The sequence below is a fragment of the Pochonia chlamydosporia genome, chromosome 3, assembly GCF_001653235.2.
Source record: "Pochonia chlamydosporia 170 chromosome 3, whole genome shotgun sequence".
Taxonomy (NCBI): Eukaryota; Fungi; Ascomycota; class Sordariomycetes; order Hypocreales; family Clavicipitaceae; genus Pochonia; species Pochonia chlamydosporia.
Genome location: NC_035792.1, coordinates 3,210,452 through 3,226,539, shown reverse-complemented (window position 1 = coordinate 3,226,539; position 16,088 = coordinate 3,210,452). Strand labels below are relative to the sequence as shown.

The following is a 16,088-nucleotide window of genomic DNA, read 5'->3' as shown; positions in this document are numbered from 1 at the left end:
TCTTGGCCGTGGAACCCCGATTCGGAATACTCTGTGCAGAATGCCTGATCATCAGATGTTGACAGGGGCGAGAATAGAGACTGTAATCCGCAGGCCCGTCCAAGAAGCTACCAATCTTCCATGGCATGTGTACATGCGACAAAAATCAGCGTTCGATTTCATGATGGATGGATAGATATGCCATACCAGAGTTAAAGCGTGAACATTTGATCATTATCCACCTGAGGAGCTTCATCCACGTCCACCAACATGTTTCTACCGATACCGTCGGAGTCGAGAATGGGTATGGAATGTATTTGGCCCATGCATACCCACTTTGAAATGTCGGCCATATCTACAGTATCTGGTGAAATGTATTTGCCCATATCCAAGTATACACTAACACATCTCAATGTACCTCAGCATATAACGCGACATAAGATACATCTCCCGTGTTAAATACTTTTGACCCCCCCTGTTGTCCAGACTTCTCGCCAAGCACATTGCTCTCAATGAGGCATGTTACACATGAAAGTTACACTGCATTCGGCAAGTTCCCGTCCGCGGCCTTGTTAAGACAAAGCCAAATGCCAACGCTCTAAAACATGATCGGAGCGTGACTAGTTCATGCAAGCGAGTTTTTATACCCGAAATGAGATTGGGAGCAGAGTGACGACACGTCAACCTAGGTGAGTTGCACTGCCTTAAGGATTGCTACCTAATATATATACTACAGTCATCCCAATTAAATATGCAAGGTCAGGGTGTTGTCTTTCAGTGCCATCAAGCAAGTTGGCCGCAACAAGAGATAACCTACAGTAAGGGGGTCAAAAGTATTTAAATAAGTCAGATATATAGCACACAGTGTTACATGCTGAGGCACATTGAGATGTGTTAGTGTATACTTAGATATGGGCAAATACCTTTTACCAGACTGTTTACGTGACAGGCAACGCTAACTCCTGGAAAATGGTTGCGACGCTGCCACCAACGAAGGCCTTGATAGCCAGCAAGTTCTAGCAAGCGGCTTGCGAGTCCTTACGTCCGCTTTTGTTCGGCCGTTGAATGTTGTGCAGTCAGATCGGAAGCTAAAATACTCGAGGTGTTTTCTTTTTTCCCTCGGACAGTCAACGTCATTCAGAGGCTGATCATGCACTGCCACAAGCAGGTTTTGGGGTAAAACCTGTTAGCGGCCGATTAGTGGCAAGTTAACAAAAGAAACAGTTGTAACTGGATTTCCGAAGAATCGTGGACCATGTAATCCGACGGCGTGAAGCTGAGGCAGGTTTCATCCACTCTATTCAGAGGGAGAGTCACCCGTTATTACCGAGAGACTCGAGATCGAATCGAGAGACTTCGAGGCCAAAGGGTCTCAGATGCTGGTTGAGATATTTATACATTTTGAATATTCCAGGATATGTCGATTGTGCTATTCTTGCATTGCTGAAAAAATGGGGTATCAAGACATAGGACGACATGTCGTAAGTCTATACATGACGCACATGGATAGGTGTTCAAATGAGGTATCCAAAGCCCTCAATCGTACAGATTTTCCCAGCCGGACAAAACCACGGAAGGAAAAGGAAAGAAACAATTACCCTGGAAGGGAGGACAAGAAGTGACATTTGGCGGTGTTCCTGAAAGTTGGCCGAGTCTTAAAGTAACTGCCATATGACATGGTAAGGAGAATAGATCCCAAGACCTCCCAAAGCCATGCGACCTTACGATTTCACCTGGCCACGTCTGTAGTCAGGGAGCGCCCACGAGACCATCCACCTAGATTCCAAGACTTGCTCTACGGTCGGTCGCTCTTCTGGTCGAAATTTAAGCATCTGGGCCATCATTTCCAAAATCGCTTCTGTTTCCTCCGGGCTAAACACACCCATATCATCATCCCTTCGAAACTTCTGCACGCGCTCCTCAAAGGCTTGCGCTAGCTTCGGCCAGACGTAGCGCCCAGCTGCCGGAACTCCTTGATCATCAAAGAAATCCGTCCGATCTTCCCAGTTTGCTAGCCAGGAAGCCGGCATAGGCCCTAACGTGTCTACAATCTGACACATGACCTGCCTTTCAGAATAAAAGGCGCTGCTGAAAAGCGCCCGCATGCCTAGAATATCCCATATGGCAGTTGAAAGACTCCAGACATCTACGGAGAAAGAGAGAGGAGAGTTTGGCTCAAAACGAGCTTCTGGAGGTCGAAAATCCACAGGCGTATGACAATCTTGTCCGAGACGGACTTGGCTGGCTGGGGAGAACGACACTCCAAAATCGCTGAGGAGAAGGTGTGCGTCTGCCAGTGTAAATTCATCAGCTGTTTTACCCATGTAGAGTGGCACTACTGCTGTTGAAGGGACGCAAGGCGGAAGGGCGTGTCCGTCTGTTCGCTCAACGGGGTATAAATCTGGCTGGCCGTACTCGTCGCGAAACTGTTGAATTGATAGCTTATTGAGGCTTTGTGGTGCTCTGACAAGCACATTACGAAGATGGATATCTGAGCAGTACATCATTAATCCTCAGAGCTTTGATGTCCGTTTGGTCAACAAGAAAACAAAGGATACTTGCAACGTACCCCCGTGGACATAACCCCGTGAATGAACAAGCGCAACAGCAAGAGTGAGCTCATAAGCCAAGGTTCGAGCAACGTCGAGGCGAAATAAGCGACTAAACGAGCATTCCCGAAGGTTGCAAAGCGCTACCGGCGTAGTACAGCAAGGGTGGGAGCCGTTGGGACCCTGGATACGGAACTCATCTAGTACGAGTGGAATAGGCTCACATGCCTGAACTGCAGTAGGCGTCGCGAGGGCTCGAAGAGTCGTCACTTCATGGGGTAGTGAGTCTGCTATTCCGATCTTCACGGCAACGTATTCCTTCTCCAAAAGGTCGTGGGACAGCCAAACGGTAGACCAACCTCCAAAGCCTAGCTTATCTACGACTTCATATCGATGGTGGAGGATATCTCCGATTTGTACGGGGTGATAGCCGCCTTTGGTGTATTTTTCCAAATTTTCAGCACCGTCAATCCATTTGTATTCCGGAAGCTGGATCTTCACTGAGGAGAAATGTGCTGAAAATGGTGGTCTGAGCGTGTTGGTGCACAACTTGAATGCTGGTTCGTATAGCGCTGGTGAGCGAAGGCTTTGGACAACACTAGAAAAGGCTCGGGTATGGGATTGAACGGAAATGCGACACTTTGCGGAGAACATTTGAGGTTTGTAGGATCAGTCCCTAGAGGCATCCATCGTCACTTCCGATAGCAGGGTACAGGTGATAGTTGGCTCTATGTCGCGATTGGAACTGGGAGTTGCAGTCAAGTTGTTTGCATAGTGTCAAGGTGCTTTGCCGATGGTAGAAGCACGGCGGAACATAGTCCCGCCATGTTCAAGGGCTAGCGGCGCATAGAGTCTAGTGTGTAACTCTTTTGTTCCGAACGCATTATCAGTAAAAGAGAAGAGTTCCTTGTGCTCAGAATAATAGCCGGAGAGAGATTCACTGTGTTGTAGCCGTACGGCTGAAAGGGAATGCCATTGTTGGGACAAAGGCAATGCGGGATGAGGATCAAGTTCATGATACCCTGGAGTGAGCACGGTTAACGTTGTGCAAAGACAACATTGGGCAAAGTCAAAGAAATGACGGCTAAACAGAAAGCTGAAAAAGCGGGAGCATAACAGTTCGTGTTTCGTGTAGTCGATGTTGAGACATATTCCATGTGGAAACAGTTGATAATGCACGTTGAAGGAATCTGAATCTGAATCTGAATCCGCCGCACACCACTCACTCACTCACCCATACTCCGTGAGTCCATAGTTTGCTGTGACGTGACACCAAACTTGACTTGTGGTGACATTCTGAGGATCCGCGGAAGTCTCCAGCTTCAGCTTCAGCCCCACCGTCTCCCGTCTCCCGTCTACACCTCCCTGCAATCATCCGACGACATCTGTCAAGTCCATGCTGACGGCCATTCGGACATGTCCGTTGTCCAGTTTGCGCAATCTCACCGTTGATTGTTTCTCCAAACATCCCAACGTCCGCTTCCGACAACATCGTCGACAGGACCTGAAGCGACAAGTCACAACCGCTCTCGGCCGCCACCTCCGCCAACATGGCTGGATTGATTGACCCGACCATCGGGGGCAAGTATCCCGTCATTCTCGGTGATGGGCTCCTAGGAAAGACGTCCAACGATATCTTCACCGGCATTAGATGTACGACTACTTTCCCGTGTCCAATTCCTCACGCCGCCTACTGACTGACACATGTTTCTAGATAACCACAAACCCGCCCTCTCTTCCGACGAAGCCCCCAACCACGCCCGCCTCAAGCCCTCGCTCCCCGGCAAAACCGACTCGTACGACCTATCCTTCACCGACGACGACGGCGCATATGCCTACGCCGGCTCAAGAAACACCAGCAGCAACCAATATGTCCTGCACTTCGACCCAGAGCGCAAGGCCTTTATCCTCGACAAGATCGACTCCACATTCAACATGAACGTCACCCGCCTCCCTGGCAACTCCGATCCAGCTCGCCTAAGTCGCCAGTATCCTCACCTCGACAGCAAACCAGCCCCAGCACCAGCACCATCACAGGCCCAACGAGCGGGTGCCAAAAAGACCACCACCTCAAAATCCACCAGTGCTAAATCGCAACCCAAAGAACCCAAGCGGAAGCCGGAAAAGAAGCAACAAGCCAAAGAGGTGGCGCTCTCGTTCCCCGAACCACAAAAGGAGAAGCCCAAGCCCAAACGCAATTCCTTTGATGAAGAGGAGGAAGATGAGGACGATGACGGGGGTCTGCTCATCGAGTATCCTGGTGCGGATACGACTGCGAAGCAAACTGATTTCTCGCCGGCGTTTCCGCCCCCAAGGCGGTTCGACGACTTTATGGATCAGCGGGACTCGGAGGCAGATGATGCGGATGGGGAGAGTGACGATGAGCCAGACATGGACTTTAAGCTACCTAGTCCGGTAAATCATCATCGCCCGGATCCCATGGAGGAGGATGCTCCGGAGCAAGGGCACGATGAAGGCGAGGCGGATGACATGGAGGATGATTTGGAGAAGGAAATGGAGGAGGCGTTTGAGGATATGGCGAACAGCCAGGAGGAGACGCCGCATGGGGGGGATGAGAGTGAGATTAGTGAAGAGGACTAGTGATGTTTATGATTTACACGGTGTTGGGAAGCATGAAGCAATTGTATACATATTTCCTTGTCTGGGATTAGCCGGCGTTGTTATGCAATCTGAACGAATTCAATATCAAGTACCCTCCATTCAAACATGACATGGCATGGCAAACTAAGAACGCTCCCTCCTCTCCAGAAGAACAACCTCCCCCTCCTCATCATCAAACTTAAACCTCTCCCCAGGCAAATGATCCGTCACGCCCTCAATCTCCGCATCACAAAACAAATGCTTCTCCGCATACGTCAACACCCGCCCATACTCCCTCAACGCATCCTTATCAAACCCCCCCACGCACATACTAATCTTATCCGCCTCCTCGTGGTGCCAGAACAGAAAACTCCCGCAGCGCGTACAGAATCCGCGCGCGTTGCCAGGCGAGGCACGGTACCGCGAGAGCGTGGCGTCAGATGTATATTCCAGTGCGGAGAGGGGGATTTTTTGGACGCGGAAGATGAGTGCGCCGGTTTGTTTGCGGCATTGTTCGCATTGGCAGGTTGAGCACTGGCTTGTTAGATACGTTGTTCTAAATACTGAGGGGAGAAGGGGAGGGGAGGGTTACTTGGCTGGTGAAGTCGTGGTCTGGGGGGAATGTGATTTTGTAGCGGACGCCCTGGCAGAGACAGCCGCCTGTTATGGATGTTGGTTTGGACATGGTGGAAGTGGCTGGGTTTTGAGATGGTTGTTTGTGAGATTGGAGCTGAGTGATGGGGGATTTATATTGTGGTGGCGAGGGTAAGTGGCGGGGAGCTGGATTGTCATTGACGCCTTTTACGAAATTACATATGTGTTTTCTTGATTTCACTGGTGACGTGGGTATGAACATGACACTGCGTGAATGTTGCCCGACTTGGAAGATGTTGATAAGGCGTAGTGGCATGCGGGGCCGGAAGTATATCTTGCTGATCTGTGGGGTAAAGAAGTGACAGGACGGGAGTACTCATACAATTTTACATGTCGGAACTTTTTGATTCCAAAGTCTGGGTATGTGCTATTTTTGGTATTGTACAAGATATCACACGGCTAGATTGCTTCCCATCTTGCTATCCAGCCGACATTCTCGCCTGCATTGCGTACTATACATAATCGTCCTTCTTTGTGACTCGCCTTCACTCCTGGGAGTACTTTGTCGACGGCAATACTTCCCATCGCTGCTGCTTTGCCGTCCCGAAGACAATATGAGCCGGATGTTACAAAGCCAATGAGATCGGCTGTGTCCGGAACAAGGGGATGACCGCCGATGTCGACTTGGTTTGGTGCAGGGGGCGGATAAGGTGCTGGCGGTGCTGTTAATTCTTGAGCGAGGAGTCGCCTGCGAGATTCCATGTCTGTAGGTTTCGTGTTGTTGTTGCGCCGTCTTTGGGACGAAGGTTTACATCCTGACGGGACTTTGGAAAGCCATTGGGTGCGTAGATCGTGTGGTAAAGAGGAGGTACGGCTGGCTTGGGGTATAGTTGCTGGGACTTCCGCGTTCGAGGACGTTGGTGTAGGGATGGGCGACTGAGGTAGCCTGTATATTCGAGCGCATGTAGTTACTGCGCCTCGGGATAAGAGGTTGACGCGCACATTCATGATTGCATTTGGTGGTATAGTTGGCGGAGAATCTGGAGAGGCAACAAGCCTGTCGAAGCCCGCTCCGGTAACAGAGTTGAGCAATTTCAACGAGAGAGGGTCCGGAGTCTTTTGGGACGCAGCATCTTTTTCATCTACGTCCATGGCGTCTTCGTCGTCTGACTTGTCTGCCTGAACAAGCTCGGGTTCCTCAGCCGTAGGCTTTCGAGGTGCCGGTAACCCGAAGAGAAACTCAAAGTCGCAGGCTAAAGGATTGCCAACTTCGCCTTTTCTGCCAGCGCCCAGGTCCACCGTCGCCCACTCTATTCTCTTGCTCTTGGGTCGTCTGTCGTATGCTCGTTGCCTTTGTTGCCGTTGGTCTAGCTCCCACTCAGCCCCGGCATCAGTGTCCAGAAAGTCGGTTGGGAACCATGGCAAACCCCGTTCAAATGCAACCTGCATGGTCTCGTTCAGCCCACCGAACCGAGGATTCATCCCAGATACGAGAGGACAGTGAACAATGCTATACCACAATGGTAAGATGCATTTCCATGGCATCAGCAGCGTCCACGTTCCTTGGGCTTGCATACCCGTAGGTGAGCGAGATGCAATCAGGATTATAGGAATGGGAGGATCCGTTTGAGCAGCTTTCAAAAAAGATCCGGGTAGTATTGCGCTTCGTCTTTTGTTGATAGCCTGCTGCGTAGGTAAGCATGTTGCTTGGAACCGGTTGTTTCGGTCAAATAGGCGGTAGGGTTCGAGCTCCTCTTCCGCAGGCCAACGGGCCAACAACTCCAGAAGCTTGTTCTCAGCTTCAGCATCATTGACAAATTCCATTTTTCGTGGTGGATGTCGTAGCCGAGGGTCTTGTATCTGGAATCCGAGAACGGAGTTTGCTGGTAATGAGGCGGGATTAGTTAGACCTTTGAGAGAACCAAAGAGGCTGGCGTGTCTGTTCTTGGGCTTTTCCTTTGTCGAGTAGGGTGTGATGGTACTTAAAAGGGTTTCCGTAGACGCAGGACCAGTCAATTCGATGCTGCCAATTTCGTATCTTAAATCTTCGACATATACCCCTGAACCCTTCATTTTCGCGAGGCGTACCAGTTCGGTGAACACCTCTAGGAATGCTGCGGGGCTGATTCTAATATAGAGTTGCCGACTTTGCTGGTCCGTACTTGCTGCTTCAACATCTGAGTTCAAAGGCTCTGGATTCCACAAAACAGTGGCCGGACACATCAGCCGCGTGTGACCGTCGCGTTGCCGCGAAAGATTGCCGGACCATGCTTTCAGTCCCATCCTCCATTTCTTGCCTTTGTCATTCCAACACCATTCTTGCTCAACTCCAATTTGCTTGAGGATTTTCTCTAATTTTTGGAGGCTTCCATATAGACCAATTGTGCTCATATAACTCGTATCCCAAACCATGGTGCCTCTCTCGCCTTGAGCACGATGAGTTGGTCGATAGATCTTTTCCGTAGGCGTCAACGGGATGGCAAAACGCCAAAGAGGATTCTTAGGCTCCGTCATTCGCGCTCTCTTGGCGTGCCATTTATGGGTTGGGAGCCAAGTCTTGTTAATCTGTCTCTTTCGAAACTTGGCCGCCGGTTTGGGCGGGTCGTTGAGCTGGTTCCTTCGAATTTTCGGCTTGAGTTGTCGTTTAAGTAAGTTGCCGACCGCAGATGGAGGTTCTTTGCCTTCATTTTGAGCAATTTTGGCCTTTTGAAGTAATCTTTTTCGTTTCCGAGCCGCCAGGATACCCAGTCGCTTAGCAGTCTCCGCCCGTATTCTCGCCCTTGTTGTTCTCGGCTTTCGTTTTCTAGATTCTACTGTAGGGGTATTATCCTCTTCCATCTCCTTTCTTGCTCTTGTTCGTAGTCTTCGAGGTACTCTCTTGGGGTTATGGCTTGCTGTGCGGCGGCGCAATCCTCGTGGCACCTGCTGAAATGCGCGGCTGGCACTCACGGACTTGGAGGTGGCCATGCTCTGCTCTAGAGAGCGAATCTCGAACTCGTGCGCGGCAACAAATGCCTGAAGATCAAGTTCGCCATCTTTCAAAGCGGCGTCTGCGGGCTGGGCTGGGATATGTCGCGCCGAGTGCACCATGGCTCTCTTTTGGCGGAACACATCACTTTTCGCGCTTGTACTGGCAGAGCCATTGCCGGGGCCGGAAGCAGCATTTCGTTTCGCGGAGACAGATCCTGATGGACCACCAGATGAAGGCTTTGGGCCCATGATAAAAGGGCTATAAAGGCCAATCTCGGTGAATGACTGCCATGTGACGGTAGTGGGTTGATGTCTTGATAGGCGACTTTGGGTTCGTGAATCTGCTTTGCAGACTGGAAATTTAATCGCTTTGTCCCACTAATTGGCAGCTTTATCGATAAGGGAGTGCCCACTATGCTTACAGGGTTTATCCACTGAGATGCCACCAGACCAGACTGAGCGTACCAGTTGACACTAGCCTGCTGCCACATGCAGGCACTGACATGCTTCGATGTCCAGCTTGAGCTGGTCTGGTCCTCCAGAGGTCGTCGATACCATTGAGGGCACGGCTCACATGCATCTGGAGGTTGATACTTTTTGTCTTGTCCATTTTCGACATCGAATCTCACTTGCTGACCGGCTAGCCAGGCCAGCCGAATACGAGCCAACATGCTTGTTCAAGAGCATGCATTTTCACGTTACCCAAAGTTTGCGCGGTGGATTGATGCAACTTTAATCAGCTTGGCCAATAAGTTAATTTGGTGCTTGTGCGCCAAAGCCACATTCATTGCGTGTACCTGGGCGTTCCTGCGGTTGTCCTGCCATTTGGAGTCATGATGACGATAAACGGAATGGAGGGCGTACGTCGAGGAATGATGAAGTACCTGAGAGTTAGGACATCGAAAGTAATGTATCGCAATGCTCATCATTAAAAACTTATATCGTTTCCGTGTATTGTGGTTACTCTTTGCCATTCACGTCTAGCACAAGCATGCATCGCACCTGAGTGTGATTGAATCTCTGTGGCAGTCCGTGCTTGGTTGGACCTGCCACATCTTGGAGCCTTTTTTGCCCCTCCTTCCCTCCACGTCGCCTGTGCTGGCAGCAAATGGTCTGGTCTGGTGGCGCCTACTCGGCTGGCCCTACCCATAGCGTTTGTCAAGTCACAGTTAATGCATGCACATGTGTGCACAATAATAATGGCCATTGCGATTTTGTTGGTCTCAATCTCGTAATCTTTGGCCACAGCAGCCATCCTCTAACATCTTCATGAACAGGTCCACTTCTGCGCATCGCAACTCTGCAATCACGACCAAAGGCGACAGGGCCTGGCTTACACGAGGAGCGCAGTCTATGGCCCAACTTGGTTCTGGCCCAGCGTGGACCCTGTCAGAACCCCAGGAAGTTGCCGCCGCAGCAAAGCATCAACCAAGTCTCCCTTTCAACCTTTGAGCTGCTTGGATCACTGCATCGCTTCCTGCGTCAACTCCAACTCCATCTGCATCCCTCGCCAGTTTCTCCATCAGCTTTACCCATAGCGCCGCCCGGCATTATCGGCACGTGCTCCGTTCGCCCACCAGAAGACCAAATCTATTCCCTCAGCTGAAGTCTCCTGTGTTACGAGAGCCTCAATTCGCTGCCGGCACCGTGGTCCGTTTCACCACCCACACCAAATCTATCCAAACCGCACTGCACGGCACCGCTCTGCACCGTAAAACGAACACCCCCAGTCCGAGTGGCTGACGGAGCTTGTTGTCATGGCCTCTCTCAGTAAGCCCAGATTCCGAATGCCCCGTTTTCTCGTGTCTCGGCCCTTTTTGGCCAGAAAAGCTGTTATGCCCGTGTGTTGTTTGTGTGTTTTGTACAATTGGCACAAGATAGTCTCATCTTTTTGCTTTCTTATCCTCAATTACCCCTTCAAACGCATGCCGTTGCCCTGAACTCTTTTGTTGCCATATTTGCACTAAGGACCAGACCTCATTGTGAGACACGTCGTGTGCAAGTGTACTACGACCAGCAAGGCGGCCCTCCCCAGGCATCATACTCTCTCATCTCATTCACTCACTTTTTCAATTGCCTTCTCCTCGTGCCTTATGCCGGCAGACTAGATTGTCTGGCTGGCATCAACAAACATTCTGTCAATTAACCACACAAGTCATTTGCTAACATGCGTCTGTTGTCCGCAGTTGGCAAGGCTCGTAAGGTGAGTCCGTGGTGCCTAGAAAGATATGGCCTCATTTCTCACAGTGACGATCGATTATGTTTCATGCTAACATTCTCTGGTTAGCCTAAATTTGAACTCCATCTAAAGGTTGGACCAGTCACTTACTGTCGCGGATTAATTGAGCCTAAGATCTAACCTCGTCTCTCCAGATATACGACTTGAATAACATCCCACTCGTGTCCGGCCACTCGCTCATCAAATGGCACCTTTCTCACTCAATGCACGCCGAGCATCGAGGGCGCACCGCAAAATGTCCCATTTCCAATCATAAAGTTGACTATGGCTTTAGCAAATTGATTACCGGGATCAGAATTTCCATGGACAAGAACAACAACCTGACCGAGTGTCCAATGGAGTTTGAGATCCTCCAAGAGTTTGCCGTTGCCGAAAAGATTACTCTCGGCTACGTCAAGATCAATCTAGCCGAGTATGTGGAAGAAAGCGAATCATTCGGCCGTGAAATAGGCTCGCCACCTCGAAAACGCAGCAGCATTGGCGTTAATCCCATGGCTACTGAGGGCGGAGGGGAAGCCCCTGATCATCGCATCGTGGAAGAAGGCATAGTGAGAAGATATCTTTTGTCAGACAGTAAGATTAATAGCACTCTCAAAATTGGCATCCTCATGGTTCAGGTCGACGGAGAGCGCAACTTTGTCGCCCCTGCCTTGCGAACCGCCCCTGTTTTTGGCGGAATTGCGGGATTAGTAGCCCCAGAGGCTGAGGATGATGCCTCACGTACGTATAATGCCCAGCCTCCAATACCACCGGCGCATATCGACTGACTTACTTGCCCAATCAGCTATCCCAAATATATCAAAGCCTAGAGACGCTGCTGAAGTGCAGGATCTCTACCGGCGAACACTCGCCGCCTCTTGGTCCCGGCAGCCTAGTGAGCTGCCTGCCGATGAGTGCATCGAGGACATTTTTGGCGGAGGTGACGGCTGGGGGACCAAGAGGCAACCCCAAGCCGACCAAGACAGTGACGATGATGAGACAGACCACTTTGGCGGCACGCTTCGACCCGGCGACTTCCGCCGATATGCCAATCACCACCAACGCACCCCCAGTGGGAGCCACAGTCGCCACCGCCGTACCCATAGTGCATCCAGCGATAGGAGCGCATCTACCGTCACCGGAGGCGGGAGCGGCAGCGGCAGCAGGAGCCACAGGCGCGGAGGACGGTCAAATAACGAGGATAGTAGGGATTCCCGTGATGACGGCCTCGGCAGCAGTAGGAGCGGCAGTCTGGGCAGTCTCGCACCGACGTTGGGCAGTAGCAGTGATGGTGGCAGGGGAGAACCAGGATTGAGGAGGGCCAGGGAGGTGAATGAGTTTGAAGTGAGAGAGGATTTGATAGCTTGGAAATTACCGGGTGGTGTTTCTTCTTGACGTGGTGTGCGAGCGCCAGCGCCGGCGTTTACATTGTATTAGGTTGTAACAAGCGTTTGATTTGAATACCCATATTTGGAATACCACAACATTCTATCTGTTCATGACCCGTGCCCACAGCATTATGATTTCGTAGCCCTTTGTACGGGCCTTATTCACGAAGAGTATGCATCAATATCCGATCAAATTACTACAAGCCATTATATTCATCCATCTCGATACCGAGAATCACGCTGTCTAAGTGGAAGCAAATATGCACCCCATCTTCCACAATTTTGTCCGTCACTCTCCAATCTATCAACGTTCCACCATGCCCATTTCATAGCCGTGTCAAAGAACAAAGAAACCCGAGATTGAAAACAAAAGAAATGTAAGTCCACCTATATTCATCATATCCGCCTTTTTAGTAGCCCACTTTACGCAGCCAAGTTACCCCTGACACCGCCCTTTCCACCAACTTCTCTGGCGGTGATGGTGACGCTGAGGTCAGCCAAGACATTAACAGTGACTTCGACCTTGCCGCCCTTCTTGACGCCCTTGATGGCAGCTTCGGCGAGTTGATTGCCGAGTTTCCAGATCTTTTCTCGCTTCTCTTCCTCCTCTTCATCTGAGTCGTCAAAGTCGGAGTCGTCGTCGGAGTCCTTGTCGCCGTTGGCAACGGGTTCCTTGGCCTTGGGCTCCGGCTTAGTGACCTTGATGTGGGTGCCGCCCTCGACGACCTTGATGAGCACGTCGCCGCCTTCCTTGGGGGCAGCAATGTGCACGGTTCGGCGGGCTGGGGCGGCGGTCTCGGCTTGCATGACGGGGGTGAAGGTTTCTTCGCCTTCGGGGGTGGTGGTGACGACGCCGATGGCGTTGGAGATGTGCTTGACGGTGGTGACGGCAGGGTGGGTGGACTGCTCGATGTCGTTGGCTTCGTATTCCTGGATCAGGGAGGCCTGGAGGGCGGCACCGCGAGCCTGGGCTTCGGAGGGGTTGATGGCGGTGACGCTGGTGGCCGGGGCGAAGATCTTGGTGCTCTCGGGGAAGATGTTGCGCAGGTTGTTGGCGATGCGGGGAGTGTGGGAGGTGCCACCGCACATGATGACTTCGTCAATGTCGAGGACGTCGAGCTCGGCCTTCTTGATGACGCCTTCGACGAGGCGGTTGAACCCATCGAAGACCTTGCGGCCCAGCATTTCATATCGCAGGCGGTTGATGGTGGAGGAGAAGTCGTAGCCCTCGGCTAAGCTTTCAACGCTGAACTGGGCGTTTGTTCCTAGGGAGAGAGCTTTCTTGGTAGCCTCGGCCTCTTGTCGTAGCTTGGCAAGGCTCTTGGGGTTGGATCGCGGATCAGTGGTGTGCTTCTTGATGAACTCCTTGGCGAAGTGGTCCATGAGAACCTGGTCAAGCTGGACACCAGCAAATTCATAATCGTGGGCAGTAGCCAGGATGGTGTACATGCCGCCTCTTGAGGCGACAACCGCAACGTCTGAACGAGTACCGCCGAGATCAGCAACAACGGCAATCTTGTCCTCGACAACAGCCTCAGGGCGGGCATCGTAGGCGAGCAAAGCGGCGACGGGGTCGGAAATGAGCTGCAGAACCTCAAGGTCGGCGTCGTTGGCGGCCTTGATCAGAGCCTCGCGCTGCTTGTCGTTGAAGTTGGTGGGCACGGTGATGACGGCCGAAGTCACCTTCTTGCCAAGATAGTCCGAAGCGGCGGCGGCGAGACGGCGAAGGTAGCGCGTGGAAGCTTCACTGACGGAGACGGAGGAGGCATCGCTCTCGGCGTCCTTGTCCTGAACGGAGAAGAAAACAGTGCCGGCATTGTCCTTGGGGTGAGCGGCGGCATGGCAGTACGTAGGGTCGATGGACTTGTAGCTGTTGAAGTTGTGTCAGAACCAAGGGCCATGGATTCATTATCTCTTGCCAAACGCCTGCAATGCTGCGCAAGGCGGGACGGGATGGGTATACGTACTCCTTGCCCAAGAACTCTCGGAAGTAAGCGATCGAATTAGAAGGGTTGCGGACCAAGAAAGCCTTGGCTTGAGCACCGTAGTACTCGTCACCGTCGACGTACGACAGAGCAGTAGGAATTTGTCGGTCTAGATAAGAGCCCGTCAGTATCACGATATGTCTCCCAATGCTTCACATCTCCCGAAATACACCCATTCCAAATAGCACCACTGCCTCAATGACATACCTCCGTCCTCATTAGCAATAACCTCGGCCTTGTCGTCGACCGTAAACGCAATCGAACTGTTGGAGTTGCCAAAAGTGATGCCAATGACCACCCGGTCCGAAGGCTCAGGACCGGGCTTCACGCCCCTGCTCTCAGACATTCGGTGAGATTTATGAATAGCCGCTACGTGGAAGGGGATTGTCGTCGATGACACAGAAACGAAATTGCTTCAATGTTTCTGCAAGCGAGAAAGTTGGATGCGTGGAAATCGAGGTTCCAGATAGGCAAATTTGGTGGTGGGGGTTATTTTTTTTTTGCAACTCCAAAAAATTTACCAGCACCAAGCATGTATCAGAAGCCAGCACGACCACAGCATCTCTCGCACGACCCCACCGCGGACCCGCTAAACCGCTTTTGATCGCCCCGCCATCAAAATCGCAGTCCTTTGGAGCTGTTTCTGAGCTGGCATATTTTCCAAAACGACATTACGACACAAGGCTGAAAGAAACTGGCTGGCACAGTACTTTCCACCTCACACGACACAACATGTCTTCAGAACCGGTATTCGTCCTTCCGGGCGATCACATCTCCCCCGATCTCATACCCTCACATCCCAAGAAGCCACTACGGTTAGGCCCTGGCCTGCGACATGTTCCTCCAAACGACGTTGTGCCGACGTTAGCAGGTCAATTTGTCACGGACAGACCCAAGAACACAATTAGAGTAGAGAATTCACATGGACGGGTACTATTCCATCTTCCCCGTGATCTAGCGCCGAGAGCACCAGCTGACATACGCGTACAGTACGTTCCACGAGTAGGAGAACTCGTCATTGGCACGATCCAAAAAAGCGCCGCAGACGTCTACTACGTCCATTTATCCGACTACACCGCACCAGTATTACTACCCCAATTGTCTTTCGAATCAGCGACCAAGAAGACCCGTCCAATTCTGGCACAGGGTGCGTTGGTGTACGCGCGCGTCACCCTCGCAAACAAACATATGGATGCGGAACTGGAATGTGTCTCGTCGTCGACAGGGAAATCAGATGGCCTGGGGCCATTGGCAGGCGGCATGTTGTTTGATGTGTCACTTGGGATGGCTAGGAGGTTGATGATGCCCAAGAGTGCACAAGAAGGCAAAATTGTGGTGCTGGAAGAGCTCGCTGCCCTGGGACTACAATTCGACACGGCCACTGGGCGGAATGGACGATTCTGGGTGGACAGCGAGAATACAAAGACTGTTCTTGCCGTGGGACGAGCAGTTCAAGAAACGGACGAGAAGAGATTAGGAGTAGACGATCAGAAGAAGTTGGTCCGCAAGATAATCAAAGATTTGAGCTGAAGCTCTTCCATGTTGAAAATGCAGTTCGCTACCTTTTTTTCTTTGCTAAGGTGTACACTGTGCTCCTCGCATGCTGTCATACACATACCGCAACGCCTTATAACCATAAAAAGCTGTAACACTGGGAGTGTCGCTTGATATTAGCGACCCGTTACCGAAAAACTGTGTCCCAACGCCGCATTGCTACTCTGGCAATGTCTTTGGTAACTCATGCTCCGCAATGCCCATTTTGGAGCATCTAGTTAATATATTCCCCCCCCGGCCTTGAAAACGA

General features: G+C 51.5%; 6 protein-coding genes across 6 annotated transcripts; 3 read left to right on the top strand and 3 right to left on the bottom strand.

Moving 5' to 3' along the window:
• Nucleotides 1-1,700: 1,700 nt before the first annotated feature.
• On the bottom strand, nucleotides 1,701-3,182 carry VFPPC_04813 (kinase domain-containing protein; the record flags this gene model as incomplete). The annotated part of the gene is made up of 2 exons (XM_018284098.1): nucleotides 1,701-2,470; nucleotides 2,549-3,182. 2 exons carry the CDS (start codon nucleotides 3,180-3,182, stop codon nucleotides 1,701-1,703), a joined length of 1,404 nt encoding a protein of 467 aa, XP_018145442.1.
• An 896-nt stretch (nucleotides 3,183-4,078) lies between these two features.
• VFPPC_13705 (ELL-associated factor) lies at nucleotides 4,079-5,129 on the top strand (the record flags this gene model as incomplete). The annotated part of the gene is made up of 2 exons (XM_018291477.1): nucleotides 4,079-4,181; nucleotides 4,243-5,129. 2 exons carry the CDS (start codon nucleotides 4,079-4,081, stop codon nucleotides 5,127-5,129), a joined length of 990 nt encoding a protein of 329 aa, XP_018145441.1.
• Nucleotides 5,130-6,182: 1,053 nt separating this feature from the next.
• VFPPC_04812 (ribonuclease P complex subunit Pop1) lies at nucleotides 6,183-8,942 on the bottom strand (the record flags this gene model as incomplete). Its single annotated transcript, XM_018284097.1, has 1 exon — nucleotides 6,183-8,942. One exon carries the CDS (start codon nucleotides 8,940-8,942, stop codon nucleotides 6,183-6,185), a length of 2,760 nt encoding a protein of 919 aa, XP_018145440.1.
• Nucleotides 8,943-10,860: 1,918 nt separating this feature from the next.
• Nucleotides 10,861-12,306, top strand: VFPPC_04811 (hypothetical protein; the record flags this gene model as incomplete). The annotated part of the gene is made up of 4 exons (XM_018284096.1): nucleotides 10,861-10,896; nucleotides 10,981-11,004; nucleotides 11,067-11,652; nucleotides 11,717-12,306. The coding sequence occupies 4 exons, from the start codon at nucleotides 10,861-10,863 to the stop codon at nucleotides 12,304-12,306; spliced, it is 1,236 nt and encodes a 411-aa protein (XP_018145439.1).
• Nucleotides 12,307-12,722: 416 nt separating this feature from the next.
• Nucleotides 12,723-14,630, bottom strand: VFPPC_04810 (hsp70 protein domain-containing protein; the record flags this gene model as incomplete). Its single annotated transcript, XM_018284095.1, has 3 exons — nucleotides 12,723-14,169; nucleotides 14,267-14,393; nucleotides 14,492-14,630. 3 exons carry the CDS (start codon nucleotides 14,628-14,630, stop codon nucleotides 12,723-12,725), a joined length of 1,713 nt encoding a protein of 570 aa, XP_018145438.1.
• Nucleotides 14,631-15,016: 386 nt separating this feature from the next.
• Nucleotides 15,017-15,814, top strand: VFPPC_04809 (exosome complex exonuclease RRP40; the record flags this gene model as incomplete). The annotated part of the gene is made up of 2 exons (XM_018284094.1): nucleotides 15,017-15,214; nucleotides 15,275-15,814. 2 exons carry the CDS (start codon nucleotides 15,017-15,019, stop codon nucleotides 15,812-15,814), a joined length of 738 nt encoding a protein of 245 aa, XP_018145437.1.
• Nucleotides 15,815-16,088: the final 274 nt, after the last annotated feature.